The 13,804-nt window shown below is 53.9% G+C and overlaps 1 protein-coding gene across 1 annotated transcript in view; it reads left to right on the top strand.

Moving 5' to 3' along the window:
* Qsox2 (quiescin sulfhydryl oxidase 2) overlaps positions 1-13,804 on the top strand; it is a 30,904-nt gene that overhangs the window by 11,992 nt on the left and 5,108 nt on the right. Inside the window, exons 6-11 of the mRNA XM_070015042.1 lie at positions 1,039-1,184; positions 3,638-3,772; positions 3,910-4,039; positions 6,801-6,923; positions 8,784-8,934; positions 13,048-13,236. Of these exons, the coding sequence (XP_069871143.1) occupies positions 1,039-1,184; positions 3,638-3,772; positions 3,910-4,039; positions 6,801-6,923; positions 8,784-8,934; positions 13,048-13,236 (874 nt within the window). The remainder of the gene's footprint in view (positions 1-1,038; positions 1,185-3,637; positions 3,773-3,909; positions 4,040-6,800; positions 6,924-8,783; positions 8,935-13,047; positions 13,237-13,804) is intronic.

Here is a 13,804-nt window from a genome sequence, read left to right as displayed (position 1 = left end):
TCTGGAGACAGCCCGTCAGTGAGGGTACATGCCACCCAACTTGGTGGGAGAGCACACGTGGCTGTCAGGGTATAGCTGATAGGTGGTGAAGGTGCTACTTAATCAGTGTAAACTTTATAGGAGATGTGCTAGCTTTAAAGGTAAAGCAAAATTTCAGTTCTGTCATCTTTGGTCTGGAAACTTGCTAAGTGACCTTCTAGTTTCTGCCCATGGGTGTGCAACCCTTGAGTGGTGTAAGATGGACTAATAAAATGATAGTACAGGGGCTGGGAAGGTGGCTCAGTGGTAGAGCGCTCGCCTTGCATGCATGAGGCCCTGGGTTTGATTCCTCAGCACCACATAAGCAGAAAAAAAAAGCCGGAAGTGGTGCTGTGGCTCAAGTGGTAGAGTGCTAGCCTTGAGCTGAAGAGCTGAGGGACCGTGCCCAGGCCCAGAGTTCAGGCCCCATGACCAGACCAAAAAAATAAATAAATAAAATACAATAAAATGATAGTGCAGACTCTGGTCTCACTTGTAGCAAGGTGAAGGCTGAGTGATGAGTGACGCTGACTCATTGCCATGACTGTGGTGCTGTGGCACTTGTTACCCCACTGGGACAAAACTGCATGTCATGCCACCCAGCAGCCCACAGGCAGGAAGGCGTACCTGCTGTGCCACGAGGTTCACGTGGACAGTGCCCCTGGCAGAGCTCACCACCTGATGACCAGTACCTTTCTTTTTTTTTTTTTTTTTTTTTTTTTTTTTTTTTTTTCTTTTTTTTGGGTCCGGTCGTGGGGCCTGAACTCTGGGCCTGGGCGCTGTCCCTCAGCTCTTCAGCTCAAGGCTAGCGCTCTACCACTATGAGCCACAGCGCCACTTCCGGCTTTTTTCTTTTTGCTTATGTGGTGCTGAGGAATCGAACCCAGGGCCTCGAGCATGCAAGGCAAGCGCTCTACCACTGAGCCACCTTCCCAGCCCTGACCAGTACCTTTCATCACAGCCTTGCCTGTGAGGTGGAGGTCTTCCCGGTGAGGGTGACATGGTCTTTTCCTCTTCCAGGTGACCCTGGACTTGATCCCATATGAAAACATCATGGTGAGCAGGGCACTGGATGGGGACAAGGTGTTTCTGCAGTCACTGGGTGTTTCTTCAGTTCCTTCCTGTTACTTGATTTACCCAAATGGATCTCAAGGAGTAATTAATGTGTAAGCACTAGTTTGGCTTAAGGAATATTTTTTGTGTATGCCAGTCCTGGGACTTGAACTTGGGGCCTGGGTATTGTTCCTGAGCTTTTGTGTTCAAGGTTAGTGCTTTGCCACTTAAGCCACAGCTCCATTTCTGTTTTTTTTTTTGGGGGGGGGGGGAGGGATTTGTTATTGGTTTTTTTTGTGTGTGTGATTAATTGGAGATAAGAGTCTCATAGACAGCTGGATGATGGTGACTCAGGCCTATAATTCTAGCTACTGAGGAGGCTGAGATCAGAGGATTGCAGTTCAAAGCCAACCCAGGCAGGAAAGTCTGTGAAACTCTTATCTCCAATTACCCACCAGAAAACCAGAAGTGGTGCTGTGGCTCAAAGTGGTAGAGCCCTAGCCTTGAGCAGAAAAGCTCATGAACAGTTGAAGCCCCATAGCCAACAACAACAATAAGAAAGTCCTATGAAATGTTTGCTATGTTTGGTGGGATCTGAGGAAATCTGCTTTCCCCTTGGAAAGCAGGCTAAGTGCAGGGACGAAAATCTGAGGAAGCCCTGGACCTGGCCACGTTCCCTGTACTTGTCCTGGCCAGGCTCCTGGAATTCATTGTCTGGGTTGCATTTTCATGAGTTTCTAAACAAACCCAAATCCAGGAAGATGTCTCTTTTCTGAATCCTGGCTCCTGGCTGCTCTGTCTGTCCATTGGCTGTGAGCATGGGTGCCTGCTCTAAAATGAGAGGCAGGGTAGGCCCTGCCTCAGGAGAAGCGTACAGTGTGTTGACTCATACCTCACGGGCAGTGCTTTACCTAAGAGTGCTAATGAGAGCCGGGTGAGGCCCAGGGTTCTCTCCTCCAGGAGACAGAAGCCCTCATGTGCCCAGTCGTCCCATTTCTCCCCTCTTAGCCGCCCACCGCCCAGTTTAGTGCCTCTAGCCCCATAGGACAATGCCATGAGCATGAATGAACCTGCAAACAAGCAGATGGGGAAGCTTGGTGAGGCCCCGCTGTCTCAGGGGAGCCTGTGGCCTCCTGGCTGCTCCTTCTGTGGGAGGGCAGGATGAGGCCTGCTCTGCCTGCCCTGCCTGGGGCTGTCTTTGCCCCTGGCCTCTAGCGTGAAGGTCCCTGGTCGTCACAGACCTCCAGCGGGAGTGCAGTGGGTAAGAATACTGGATTCCCACATCCAGGTGCATCCCAGAGCCAGGGCACACCTCAGGCATCGCGCAGGGTTCCTGCCGCAGGGGCTTTTCCCCAGCACCTTCAAAGGTTTACAGGTCAGTGAGGATCCAGCATAGTTCCTTATGGAAAAAACAGTAGCCAAGGCCAGCTCCTCAGAGCGGAGGGGAGAGCTGGAAAAATCAAGACCAGTCCTAGACAAAAATGTCAGATCCTATTAGAAAACGGTGAAAGCAGAAGGGGCTGGGTGCATGGCTCAAGGGGTGGTGCACCTGCCTAGCTTGAGTTCAAACCCCAATCCAGTACTACCAAAACAGAAGTTGAGGGCAGCTGAGGAGGCGGGAGCTTGTCTCTCTCCACAGCTGCTGAGGAGGCGGGAGCTTGTCTCTCTCCACAGCTGCTGAGGAGGCGGGAGCTTGTCTCTCTCCACAGCTGCTGTTGGTTCTGAGGTGGCAGCACTGAAAGCGTGGTGTGCGCCCGCGACTCCGCCTCAGCGGCCCTGCTGCGGCCTCAGTGGAAATGGGGAGCTGCACCTGCTGGCTGCAAGTGGCACCCCCCCCAGAACCCTGCAGAGAGCCAAGAGGTGCCACTCCCAGGCTGAGCCCCCAGGCCTGGCTTCCAGATGCCTGCTCAGCTGGCAGATTGTAGGCATGTCGGCCAAGGCTCTTAGGCACGTTGAGATCACAGTTGGGATAAAGCTGATCTTAGCAGATGCTCAGACCAGCTTTACCCATGTCTTAAGATCCCGCCAAGCGCCCATGAATCTTCTTATGCCTCTGTAACTCGTCAGTGATCTGTGGATTCTTGTTCTTCTCAAGCGGGAGGACAGACCTTGAATCCAGCCATGGCCACCGTCCACTGCTGCCTCTGGCCCCTTTGTCTATCGGACATGAGCCCAGAGTGAATAGCTGTCTTGCAAATGGAGAGTACATCCATAATCATGGGCTAGCTGGTGTCTCACACCAGTAACCCTAGCTACTCTGGAGGCTGCGAGCTGAGGATCATGATTTGAAGACAGCCTGGGCAGAACATTATATGAGACTAGCTCCACTTAGCCAGCAGAAAAGCTGGTAGAAGACTAGCTCAGGGTGAAAAAGCTGAACAAGAAAAGCACGAGGCCCTGAGTTGAAGCCCCAGTACCGGTGCCGCATGCCACATACACGTGTGCCAGCACACAGCCCTAACCACGGTGTAGGGATGACCGCACAGTCGTGGTCTCTCACGGCCCCGAGGGGACAGCCCAGGGCAGCTTCTGGTGTGTGCAGACACCTCCACCTCCTTTCTTGCAGAGCAAAGCCTCTTCGGTCGTTTTTCTCCTCTTATTTGAAGTCATTGCCAGGTGTGAAGAAAAAATCTCTTTCCTTGCCTGAAAAACCAAACACAGAAGGACACTCAGAGGTGGTAGTTTGGAGAGAATTTGACAGGCACGTATGCGCTTGGGACAGGACGGGGGTGGGGGTGGGGGTGGGGGTGCCCGGGGGCGGTACCTGCCGGGAAGGACACTCAGACTCCCCTGGCACAGCGGGGTTTACAGATCTGACTTTCCCGTTGTCCATCTTAGGGCCAAGCTGTACATGGCAGACCTGGAATCCGGGCTGCACTATCTGCTGAGAGTGGAGCTGGCCAGCCACAGGTCCCTGGCTGGAGCGGAGCTGAAGACCCTCAGAGACTTCGTGACCATTGTGGCCAAGGTATGGGACAGCTGGGTGGCCAGGGGCTCTGTAGGAGGGAGCCCACCTTGGGTAGATATCCCACCTTCCTTCCAGTGGCTTCCTCCTGCATTGTGATTCCTCGGTCTGTTTCCTGGGTGCCTACTGTGTGCCTGAGGCAGGTAGAGATTTGGAGCTGAGAGGCTGGGGACACACTGAGCGTATTTGAAAGGCTGGACTCTGGCTGCCTGGAGAGGGGAGTGCACAGACCTCACACCCCAGATCAGGGAGCTTCAGGGGTTTTGAACTGGGGGCTGCATGGTGGCTTGAGAAACAGTGGGTGGCTTGTGTGGATGTGGCATTGAAGAGGTCCTGGGAGCTTACCACTTCCTACTACCCCACCAAAAATGTGTCTCAAACCAGGCTAAGGCCGCCAGGGGAGAGGAGTCAGGGTCCCAAGGAGCTTGGGTCCTCTAGTGCCTAGGTCAAGCTGTGGAGGATGCCTGAAGTCTTCCAGAAGCCGTGTGAGGAAATCCTTTCCAGGCATGGGGTGTGGAGCCCAGCCTTGGTGAGGGTGAAGGGGGACCTGACCAGGCTTTGGGGACCAAATACCACCAGCTTGTCAAAGGTACGCACTCCCCAGCCAGCCCGAGCCGGACAAGTGGCCCAGGGTGCTGAGCAGAGTGTTGTGCTGGAAGGTTCAGACAGCGCCGAGAGCGGGATCCCAGACCCAGGGGCAGAGGGCCAGGACGGTGCCAAGGCCCTGCGGGGGACAGCGGCTATTCCCAGGCCCAGGGGCAGAGGGCTGGGACGGTGCCAAGGCCCTTCAGGGGAACAGTGGCTGTTGACACAGCGCCTCCCGGCCAGCCAGGACACCTCCGCTGGGCTGGGTGCCTGATGTAGGGTTACCTGGTACTGAGGCACGTGGTATCAGCCTTAGGCTCCCACCAAGAACTTGTAGCCTCATGGTTCAGAATCAAGAGTGTGTTCTCTTCTGGGTCCAGATGTTATTTTGGCAGAGATGAGGGAAGGAGGCCATCCTGGTCCCTGAGCAAAAGCCCAGGCCTGCATGCTGTTGACCACAGCACCTCTTTGGCCTGACTGCAGCCCTGATGCCCTCTGAACTCTGGTACAGCCCACCCCAAGCCACCTCCCCTGACCCTGCTGCTGGGCCCAGGTCTGTGCAGTGGGCACAGGTATAACACCACTGCCACCAGCTCCAGGCTCCCCAGCTAGCTCAGGCCGGAGGGCGGCTCCACAGGGGTAGGAGTAGAGCACTACTCTAACCAGAGGGCTGGACCCCAGGGGGACCATTTCTGTTCAGCCATTTGGATAGCTACTTACAGTAGGATATAGGAAAGCAAAAGAAGTTGAATTTATATTTAAATAAACAATGCATTGTATGACATTTCAGACAAAGAAGCGAATACTGTTTTTTTGTTTTTAATTTTTTGGGTCTGGTCGTGGGGCCTGAACTCTGGGCCTGGGTGCTGTCCCTCAGCTCTTCAGCTCAAGGCTAGCGCTCTACCGCTTGAGCCACAGCGCCACTTCCAGCTTTTTTGTTTTTGCTTATGTGGTGCTGAGGAATCGAACCCAGGGCCTCAGGCATGCAAGGCACACGTTCTACCACTGAGCCATCTTCCCAGCCCCAGAAGGGAATACTGTTTAGAGAGACTTCTTTTATACCCATTGTGCTATTCAGAGTTGAGGCCATGCAAGCTGGCCCCATTTCTTTAAGAAAATGCCCCGCCTACCTGCCTAGCCTGACCTCGCTGCAGCTTCGCACTGGTGCCCTGTGTGTACAGTCGTCCTCCTCCCCCAGGTCGTGCGGCTCCGTGTTCCTTCCCTCCTGGCCTTTCTCCTTCCGGTCAGCCAAGGCCCAGGTAGAGGGCCTCATAGGTGATGGAACCCTGAGATCACAGCTGACCGTGAATGACCTTTCGAAAATTTACCCCAGGTATCTGAAAACAAATTCATTTCTGGTCAGTTTAGGAAAAGAACTGTTTTAGTGTTAAAATGTACTACTTCCAAGTTCCTTAAGCAGGAATGCTGCACAGGGCATCAATGCCTTTAGAAGGCCAGCAGCCCTTGACAGTCGGATACTGCCACATTCTGTGACTGGGTCTTCCACCCTGAAGTAGCCACCCGGTGTGTGAACAGGTAGAGAGGCAGAGATGGTGGGGCGCCAGTGGTTCATGCCAGTAATCCTAGCTACTCCAAAGGTGGAGATCATAGTTTGAAGCCAGCCCAGTCAGGAAAGACCATGACTCTCAGCTCCAATTAACCACTAAAAAGCTGGAAGTGGCACTGTGGCTCAAGTGGTAAAATACTAGCCTTGGGCACAAAAGCTCAAGGACAGGAAGTGGCGCTGTAGCTCAAGTGGTAGAGTGCTCGCCTTGAGTTGAAGAGCTGAGGGACAACGCCCAGGCCCAGAGTTCAAGCCCCACGACCGACAAAAAAAAAAAAAAAAAAGCTCAAGGACAGTGCTCAGGCAGGCCCACAGTTCAAGCTCCAGGGCCAGCAAAAAAAAAAAAAGGGAAAGGCATAGGTGGTCAAGATGCAGAGGACAAGCTGGAGAATGGGGTGGTGGTCACCATCTACCCTGTACCACCTGGGTCTCCCATCATAGCACCCTGGTTCTGAGAGCAGCCCCCTCTTAGTTCTCAATGGAGTCCCTTGGTGTGGGTCTTAGATTGGGTTCTTTGTGCTCTGCCACCTGGACCACAGCCCACTGAGGTCCCCTGGGGTTCTGGGGTGCACGAGTGCTCTGCAGCGTACTTAGGCTGTATCCTTCCTCACGCAGCTGTTCCCTGGCCGACCTCCTATCAGGAAGCTGTTGGAGATGCTGCAGGAGTGGCTGACCACCCTGCCTCTGGACAGGATCCCCTACAATGCCGTCCTTGACCTGGTCAACAACAAGATGCGGGTGAGTCCTAGACCCCTGTCCAGCACAGGCGCCCCTACAGGCTACAGAGCTTCACCTCTCACCCTCCGCCTAATGTGCATCTTCCTGCCTGCCTGCACTCAGGACCCGTGGTCTACAGGGGGAAAAAACCATACTTCCCTGCGCTGTCACCTTGGCCTTGACACTGCTGGCCTGGCATTGCCCTTGGGGCCCACAAGGCAGACTCCTGTCTTCTTTGGAGGGTGAGCAGGCCCAGTGCATTCGCAGGTCCGTTTCCTGGACAGCACCAGGTTACTCCCTTACCCCAGTGCATACCGGTGCAGGTCACACTGAAGGCTCCGGTTTAAAGGCTGGTAGCTACGGGCACACTGTGACAGCTGTCTTGTGGGGAGCAGCACTAGGGTTTGGGGAGTTGCCTTGGGTTTCTTGGGGGTCGTGGGGGTTGGCACAGGGTCTCTGTGGTCCTTCTGCCTCAGCTTCCCAAGTGTCAGGATTAGAGCTCTATCTACCACATCTGCCTTGGTCTGTTTTTGTTTCAACTTCACTAAGCTCTAATTTTTCCATACCTAGTGGTGATGTGTTTGGTGAGCATGGAAGGTTCCAGAGACCGTCCCTTGGATTACCCTGTATGGTCTCCCTCCTGCTGCCCGTCTCTGGCCCTGAGTTTGACAATAGTAAACCCCTCGCTGACTGTCAGCCACACCTCTGACTGAGCTAGTGTTCCAGACCTCTGGCCAGGGAATCTGCGCATCAGCACTGCCAGCTCTGTCTTATGGTAGCGTCTGAGACACAAACAGAGCTGGGTTCTCACCTTTATCTTTCTTGCACTTTCTCTCCAAACTTTGGGCCGCTGTGCTGTCCTGCAGCATGACACAGATGTGGTGGATGTGGTGCCCACAGAGCCCGCGCTCAGCAGCCCTCGGGAGGCAAGATAGGTCCTAGCACCCACCAGAGGAAATGGGCTGCATGAAGCCTGGGCGGTCGGGGTGCACTGGGCCCTCTGCTCTTGAGCCGCACTTTTGCCTCTGCAGAGTGTGCACACCATGCCACTTGAATTGTTTATGGGTAGCTCTTTGTGGTTCCTACATCAAAATGGATCCGGTGTAAAAAGAAGGGAGGGCCAGGCATCAGCAGCTCACACCTGTAATCCTAGCTACTCAGGAGCTCTGAGGATCTTGGTTTGAAACCAGCCCAGGCAGGAAAATCTGTGAGACTCCTATCTCCAATTCAGCCCCTCAAGCAAAAGAGCTAAGGGACAGTGCCCAGGCCCTGAGTTTAAGCCCCAGGACCAGCACCAAAAAAAGAGGAGGAGAGGAGGGGAAGGTGGGGCCTTTCATGCTTAATATTGTTTATCAAGACACAGATAGGCCTTCCTCTCCAGCCAGAGATTGAAAAAGAGCAGCTGTGGGCCGGGCTGACTGAGCAGTAGGCCCCTCTGTTCTCAGACTTTCTCAGTGCTTCACAGTTATCAGTCCCGAGCGTGCCACCTCACTAGGCTTAGAGGCCCAGATCTGTTGTGCACGTGAAAAGCTTAGTTTTGTTTTTGTTTTTGTTTTTAATTTTTATTTATTTTTTTTCTGGTATTGTCTTCACACTCTTGCTCAGCTTTTTCTACTCAGGGCCTAGAGCTTTTCAACTTGAGCCACACCTCCAGTCCCAGCTTTCTGCTAGTGAATTGGAGAAAAGAATCTAACAGATCAATGTGTCCTGGCTGGCTTCGAACCATAATCTTCAGATTTTAGTCTCATGAGTAGCTGGGATTATAGACCTGAGCGACAGCGCCTGGCCCAGTGAGGAGGTTTTGATGAATGACACTACCTACCCTCAGTGGTTGTCTTAAAATTTAACGGTTGTCTTATGTCCCTTGTTCTTCTTCCCCAGATATCCGGAATCTTTCTCACCAACCATGTAAAGTGGGTGGGATGCCAAGGCAGCAGACCTGAGCTGAGGGGTTACCCCTGCTCCCTCTGGAAGCTGTTCCACACCCTGACAGTGGAGGCCTCGACCCACCCAGAAGCACTGCTGGGCACAGGTACACCATCCCCTGACCAGCACAGCCCTGGCCAGCGTGGCACTAACCATTCAGTGCAGCTCACATGTCACAGGAAGCCCCTGGGAGGGCTTGTCTCACCGTCCACTACGTACCGCGCCACCCACGTGCCCACAGGCACGTAAGCGGGAGGGTGGGAGTGTTCTCTCAGAATATCCACAGAAGTGCCACCCCCCGTGGCTGTGGCTTCCACTCTCTTTAACTTACAAGCACACGCATTTACTTAGAAAAAAATAGATGGGTGAGACCTCCTCAGCTAGGTGTATCAGTTATCAATTGCTGCATAACAAATTCCCCCCAGTTGAGCAGCTTAAGCCATCCCAGCTTTATTTTCTGTGTTAGTTGGGTCAGAATCCAGGTGTGGCTTAACATGGGTGCTCTGCTTCAGGCTGAGGCTTGGGCCTCAGTGGACTGGGTGCAGAATGGTCTCTTCTTTATTCCTTTCCATGGGACCTGTCACCTGTGGCCAGCTTCATAAGAGCCAGCGGCTGGAGAAGCCCGGTGCTCACTGGCCAACCCTGGTTGGAAGCAAGTTGCTGGCCCACCCCGCTCCCAGGGGAAGGGCCTCGGCCAAATCTGAGGCTAAGAGGCGGCAGAGGTGGGAGCTCCACAGAAGGGTTTGATGGTGTTACAGAACATAAAGACAAATCACGTCTGCTTCCTTCTTCACAGGGCACTGGTGTGCGCTGGGTTTTGTGTCCCCGCCCCAGCAGGCCCAGGCAGCTGTGGCAGTAGACACGTGTCTGATGGCTGCTATGTTGAGTCTCTCGGGTCCGTGTGCGCCTACATTAAACCAAAGCCCAGTCCTTTGGCTTAGGAAGAGTGTCCTGCTGTCCAGAAGCACTGCAGACCCCTTGTTGCCTTTGCCACGGTGCAGAGTGCTGTGGTATACATCAGGGCCACCCTGTCCGCTCAGCACTCGGGGTCAGAGCAGTGTGCTGTAGACTAGGTTAGGTAGGTCGTTCCATGGGCTCCTTCCCACAGCTGTGGCCGTCTCTCACTCCCCCAGGCCAGTCCCAGCATCCTGCTGGCTGGCACCAGGGTGAGGAGGAGCTGGGCACTGAGGAGGTTGCTGGGCACCAGGTAGTGAGGAGGATGCTGGACGCAGGGTGAGGATGCTGGGCGCAGGGTGAGGAGGACGCTGGACACATCAGGAAACTTTCTGTCACACTCACCCCTCTGACCACATCCTGCTGGTATATACAGAACTCAGGGCTAGGAGATGGATGCTGCCTGTCTAAAGCACAAAGTCACATTGCAAAAATGACCTAGGTCAAAGGTCGTCTTTACCCTCTCTCCTCAGGGCAGTGAGGGTTACAGTTTCCCAGAGTCCAGCGGGGAAGGGTGGCTCTTAAACCTATACTCCCAAGAGAATCAGAAAAAGGGAGAAAAAAAGAGATCAAAGGGAACGCCTTGGGAATAATCAAGAGGAACTGAAATCAGAACGGGGTTCAACATGATTTAATGCACAGACCATCCAGGCCCATTCCTGAAAGCATGAGGCAGATCCCATCTGGGGGCTCTGGAGAGAAAGGTGGGGCCTGCCCCGGGGCCCCTGTGTGTGACTAAGGAGAGCTTGAAGGCAGTGCATGAGGGCCAGTGACAGGTCCTGGGACACTCCGTGCGGCACCAACAGCAAAGCTGGCTCAGAACCCTGTTCCAGCTGGTGAGAAGCTAGACTGTCCCACAGAGGCTCGGCGCTCCTCCCGTCGCCGTGAGCCCAGTGCTCTTCTGCCAGAGGAATTGGGTCAGACAGCACGGGATTAAGTCTTGGAGGTTTTCTTTCCTTATTGCACATTTAAGCCCCATCTCCTAAAGCGCCAGCCACGCATCCTAATCCTCCCCCAGGTAGAGGTTTAGGGTTCGTGTCCACTTTAAAGATTAGGCCCCGAGCAGGCGGCACAATGGCTCCTCGGGAAGAGAAGGGGATTACTGCCAGGCAGATGTCTGGAGACCTCCTCCTTGTGGACGAGGTCAGGCGGCCTGGTCACAGCCAGTGCCCTGCCTCACCCTGGCACCGCCTGCCGCCTGGAGGATGCTCATAGCCAGCCAGACTCCATGGTGTGCGGCCTCTCACCTTCTCTGAGGCATGGACCAGGAGTCTAGTGGTCAGTCCAGACCCAGGGCCTCTGGCTGACAGATACCTGGGCCTGCTGTGGACAGATGGCTTCACCGTCTTACAGAGAACAACCTGGTCACGCCACTGAGTTTTATTTTGTTTTGTTTTGTTTTTTTGCTTTGTTATGTTGTATTGTACCAGTCCTGGGGCTTGAATTCTGGTTCTTTCAGGGTTGTTTTGTTTTTGGTTTGTTGTACCAGTCCTAGGGCTTGAACCATGGGCCTGGGCGCTGTCCCTGAGCTCTTCAGCAAAAGGCTAGTGTTCTACCGCTTTGACCCACAGTGCCACTTTCAGTTTTCTGGGTGGCTAATTGGAGATAAGAATCTCTCCTGTGTGGGCTGTCTTTGAACCTCAATCCTTGGATCTCAGCCTCCTGAGTAGCTAGGATTATAGGTGTGAGCCAATGGCACCTGCCTCTTTTTGAAATTTTTATTTATTGTGGTACTGAAATTTAAAATCAGGGCTTCGTACTTGCTTGGTAAGTGCCCTACCCTAAGACACACCTCCAGTCATTTTTGCAGTGTTTTTGTTGGTTTGGTTTGGTTTGGTTTGATGCTGGTATTTGATACCAAGACTTGAGCTCTTTTGCTTGGCTTTTTGCTTACAGTTGGTATTCTACCACTTGAGCCATGCCTCCAGTCTGGCATTTTGCTAAATAATTGAACATAGGATCTCCTGGACTTTTCTGCCCAAGCTGGCTTTGAACCAAGGTCCTCTGATCTCAGCCTCCTGAGTAGCTAGGTTTATAAACGTGAGCCACAGGTGCCCTGCTTGTAAGGATTATTTTAGAGTCTTGATTCTTACCCAGGCACACACCTGAAGCAATCCTTTTGTAGCTTCCTGCCATAGCTGGGTTTGTAGCTAGGTCTTGCTGAACCCCCTGCCCCCCAGCTTCTTTGTGTTGAGATGGCATCCTTTGGACTGCTCTGCCTCATGGCCTGGCCCCTCCTGATCTCCGGAGGAAAGACAGGATGATGGGGTTGAGATGGGGTCTTACATGTACATTGCCGAGCCTCCTAGCTCATCCTCCCCGTTACCTAAGCTTGAACTCATCCTCCCCGTTACGCAGCTTGAACTCAAGGCCTGAGCTTTACCACTTGAGCCATAGCTCTGCTTCTTCCAGCTTTTTGGTGGTTAATTGGAGATAAGAGTCTTACGGACTTTGCTATCTGGGCTAGCTTTGAACCACGGTTCTCAGGGCTCTCAGCCTCCTGTGTAGCTAGGATTACAAGTTCCCAGATTTACTGGTGCCCAGCTTGACTTTCCCATTTTGAGTCTTTCTATGTAGCTTAGACTAGACTAGAACTCACTACGTAGCCCAGGCTGTCCTTGAACTCAAAATCCTCTTGTCTTAGTCTTCCATGTGCTGGGACTACACGTGTGTGCCACCAGCAGGTTGTTTGCTTTTCAAATCACCACCATTTGGAGGGGTTCCGCCGTTGTGAAGAGTGCAGTCTCCTGGGGACCGGCTGTCACTTCGGCCTCCTGAGGCACCCTGGCTGCTGCCCGCCCGCCTGGGAAAGTCACTCTTCCACAGCAAAGGGGCAGCGGATGACCTTGCTGCCCCGGCAGGGCCCACACCGCCTGCGGGTGCTGCTGTGGGTCAGGAGAGATCACGCACAGCTGGCAGGCCCTGAGGCCAAGGCAGAGGCAACCGTGAGCCTGGCCAAGGGGTGTTGACACGTCCCTTTTAAGGACCTGCGAGAGTCTGAATGTCTTGAGTGCTTGAGCTCAGTCGTAGTGCTCACCGGATCTCCATGCTGGTGGCAAGCTTCCTGTCTGGTATGGGTACTGTTGAGCCATGTGTAGGAACACTCTTGCACACCTGCTTGTGCTAGGGTGTCAGGGCTGTATGCACAGGCTGCTCTGTGGAGACACGGGCAGCATGTGAACACTGAGACTTGTCTCTGGAGAGCAGTGGCACAAGCTGGACTGGATGGCGGTGGGCTCCAGCGCCCTGGCTTTTTCCCCTGCAGGCCTTGAGGACGACCCGGGGGCTGTGCTGCAGACCGTGAGGAGGTACATCCACACTTTCTTTGGGTGCAGAGAGTGTGGCGAGCACTTTGAGGCAATGGCCAAAGAGTCTCTGGACACAGTGAAGACACTCGACCAAGCCGTCCTCTGGCTGTGGAGGAAGCACAACGCCGTCAACAGCCGCCTGGCAGGTGAGTGAGGCCGGCGCCCGGCCGCCGGGCGGGTGAGCGAGGCCGGCGCCCGAGCGGCCGCCGGGCGGGTGAGGGAAAGCTGGCCCTCAGCCTGGAGGTCTGGGGCCTGTGTGGGGAGGGCGGCGTGCTGTGTGGGCGCGTCTTGGCTTTTCCTGAGCTCCCAGGTGCTATGCGTGAATGGCTGGCCCTCCAGCTGGCCCTCACCCAGGCGGCTGTGACTTTCTGGTAGCCTACCACCCATATCCCCTGATTGTAATTGGGATATTGGAAAACTTGGAGTATAATTATTGATAAGGAATTTAATTTTTTTTAATCTATTCTTAGCTGGGTGCTAGTGGCTCACGCTTATAACCTAGCTACTCAGAAGGCTGAGCTCTGAGGATTGCAGTTTGAAGCCAGCCCGGGCAGGAAAGTCTGTGAGACTCTTACTGCCCCATAAACTCCCCCCCCCCCAAAAAAAAAAAAAGCTGAGTGCCAGTGGCTCACACCTATAATTCTAGCTACTTTGGAGGCTGAGATCTGAGGATTGCAGTTCAAAGCCAGCCCGGACAGGAAAGTCTATGAGACT

The sequence above is a fragment of the Dipodomys merriami genome, unplaced genomic scaffold (assembly GCF_024711535.1).
Source record: "Dipodomys merriami isolate MVZ:Mamm:240054 unplaced genomic scaffold, mDipMer1.0.p SCAF_11, whole genome shotgun sequence".
NCBI lineage: Eukaryota > Metazoa > Chordata > Mammalia > Rodentia > Heteromyidae > Dipodomys > Dipodomys merriami.
Note: the sequence above shows the minus strand (reverse complement) of the source record. Positions and strands in the feature narration are given on the sequence as shown.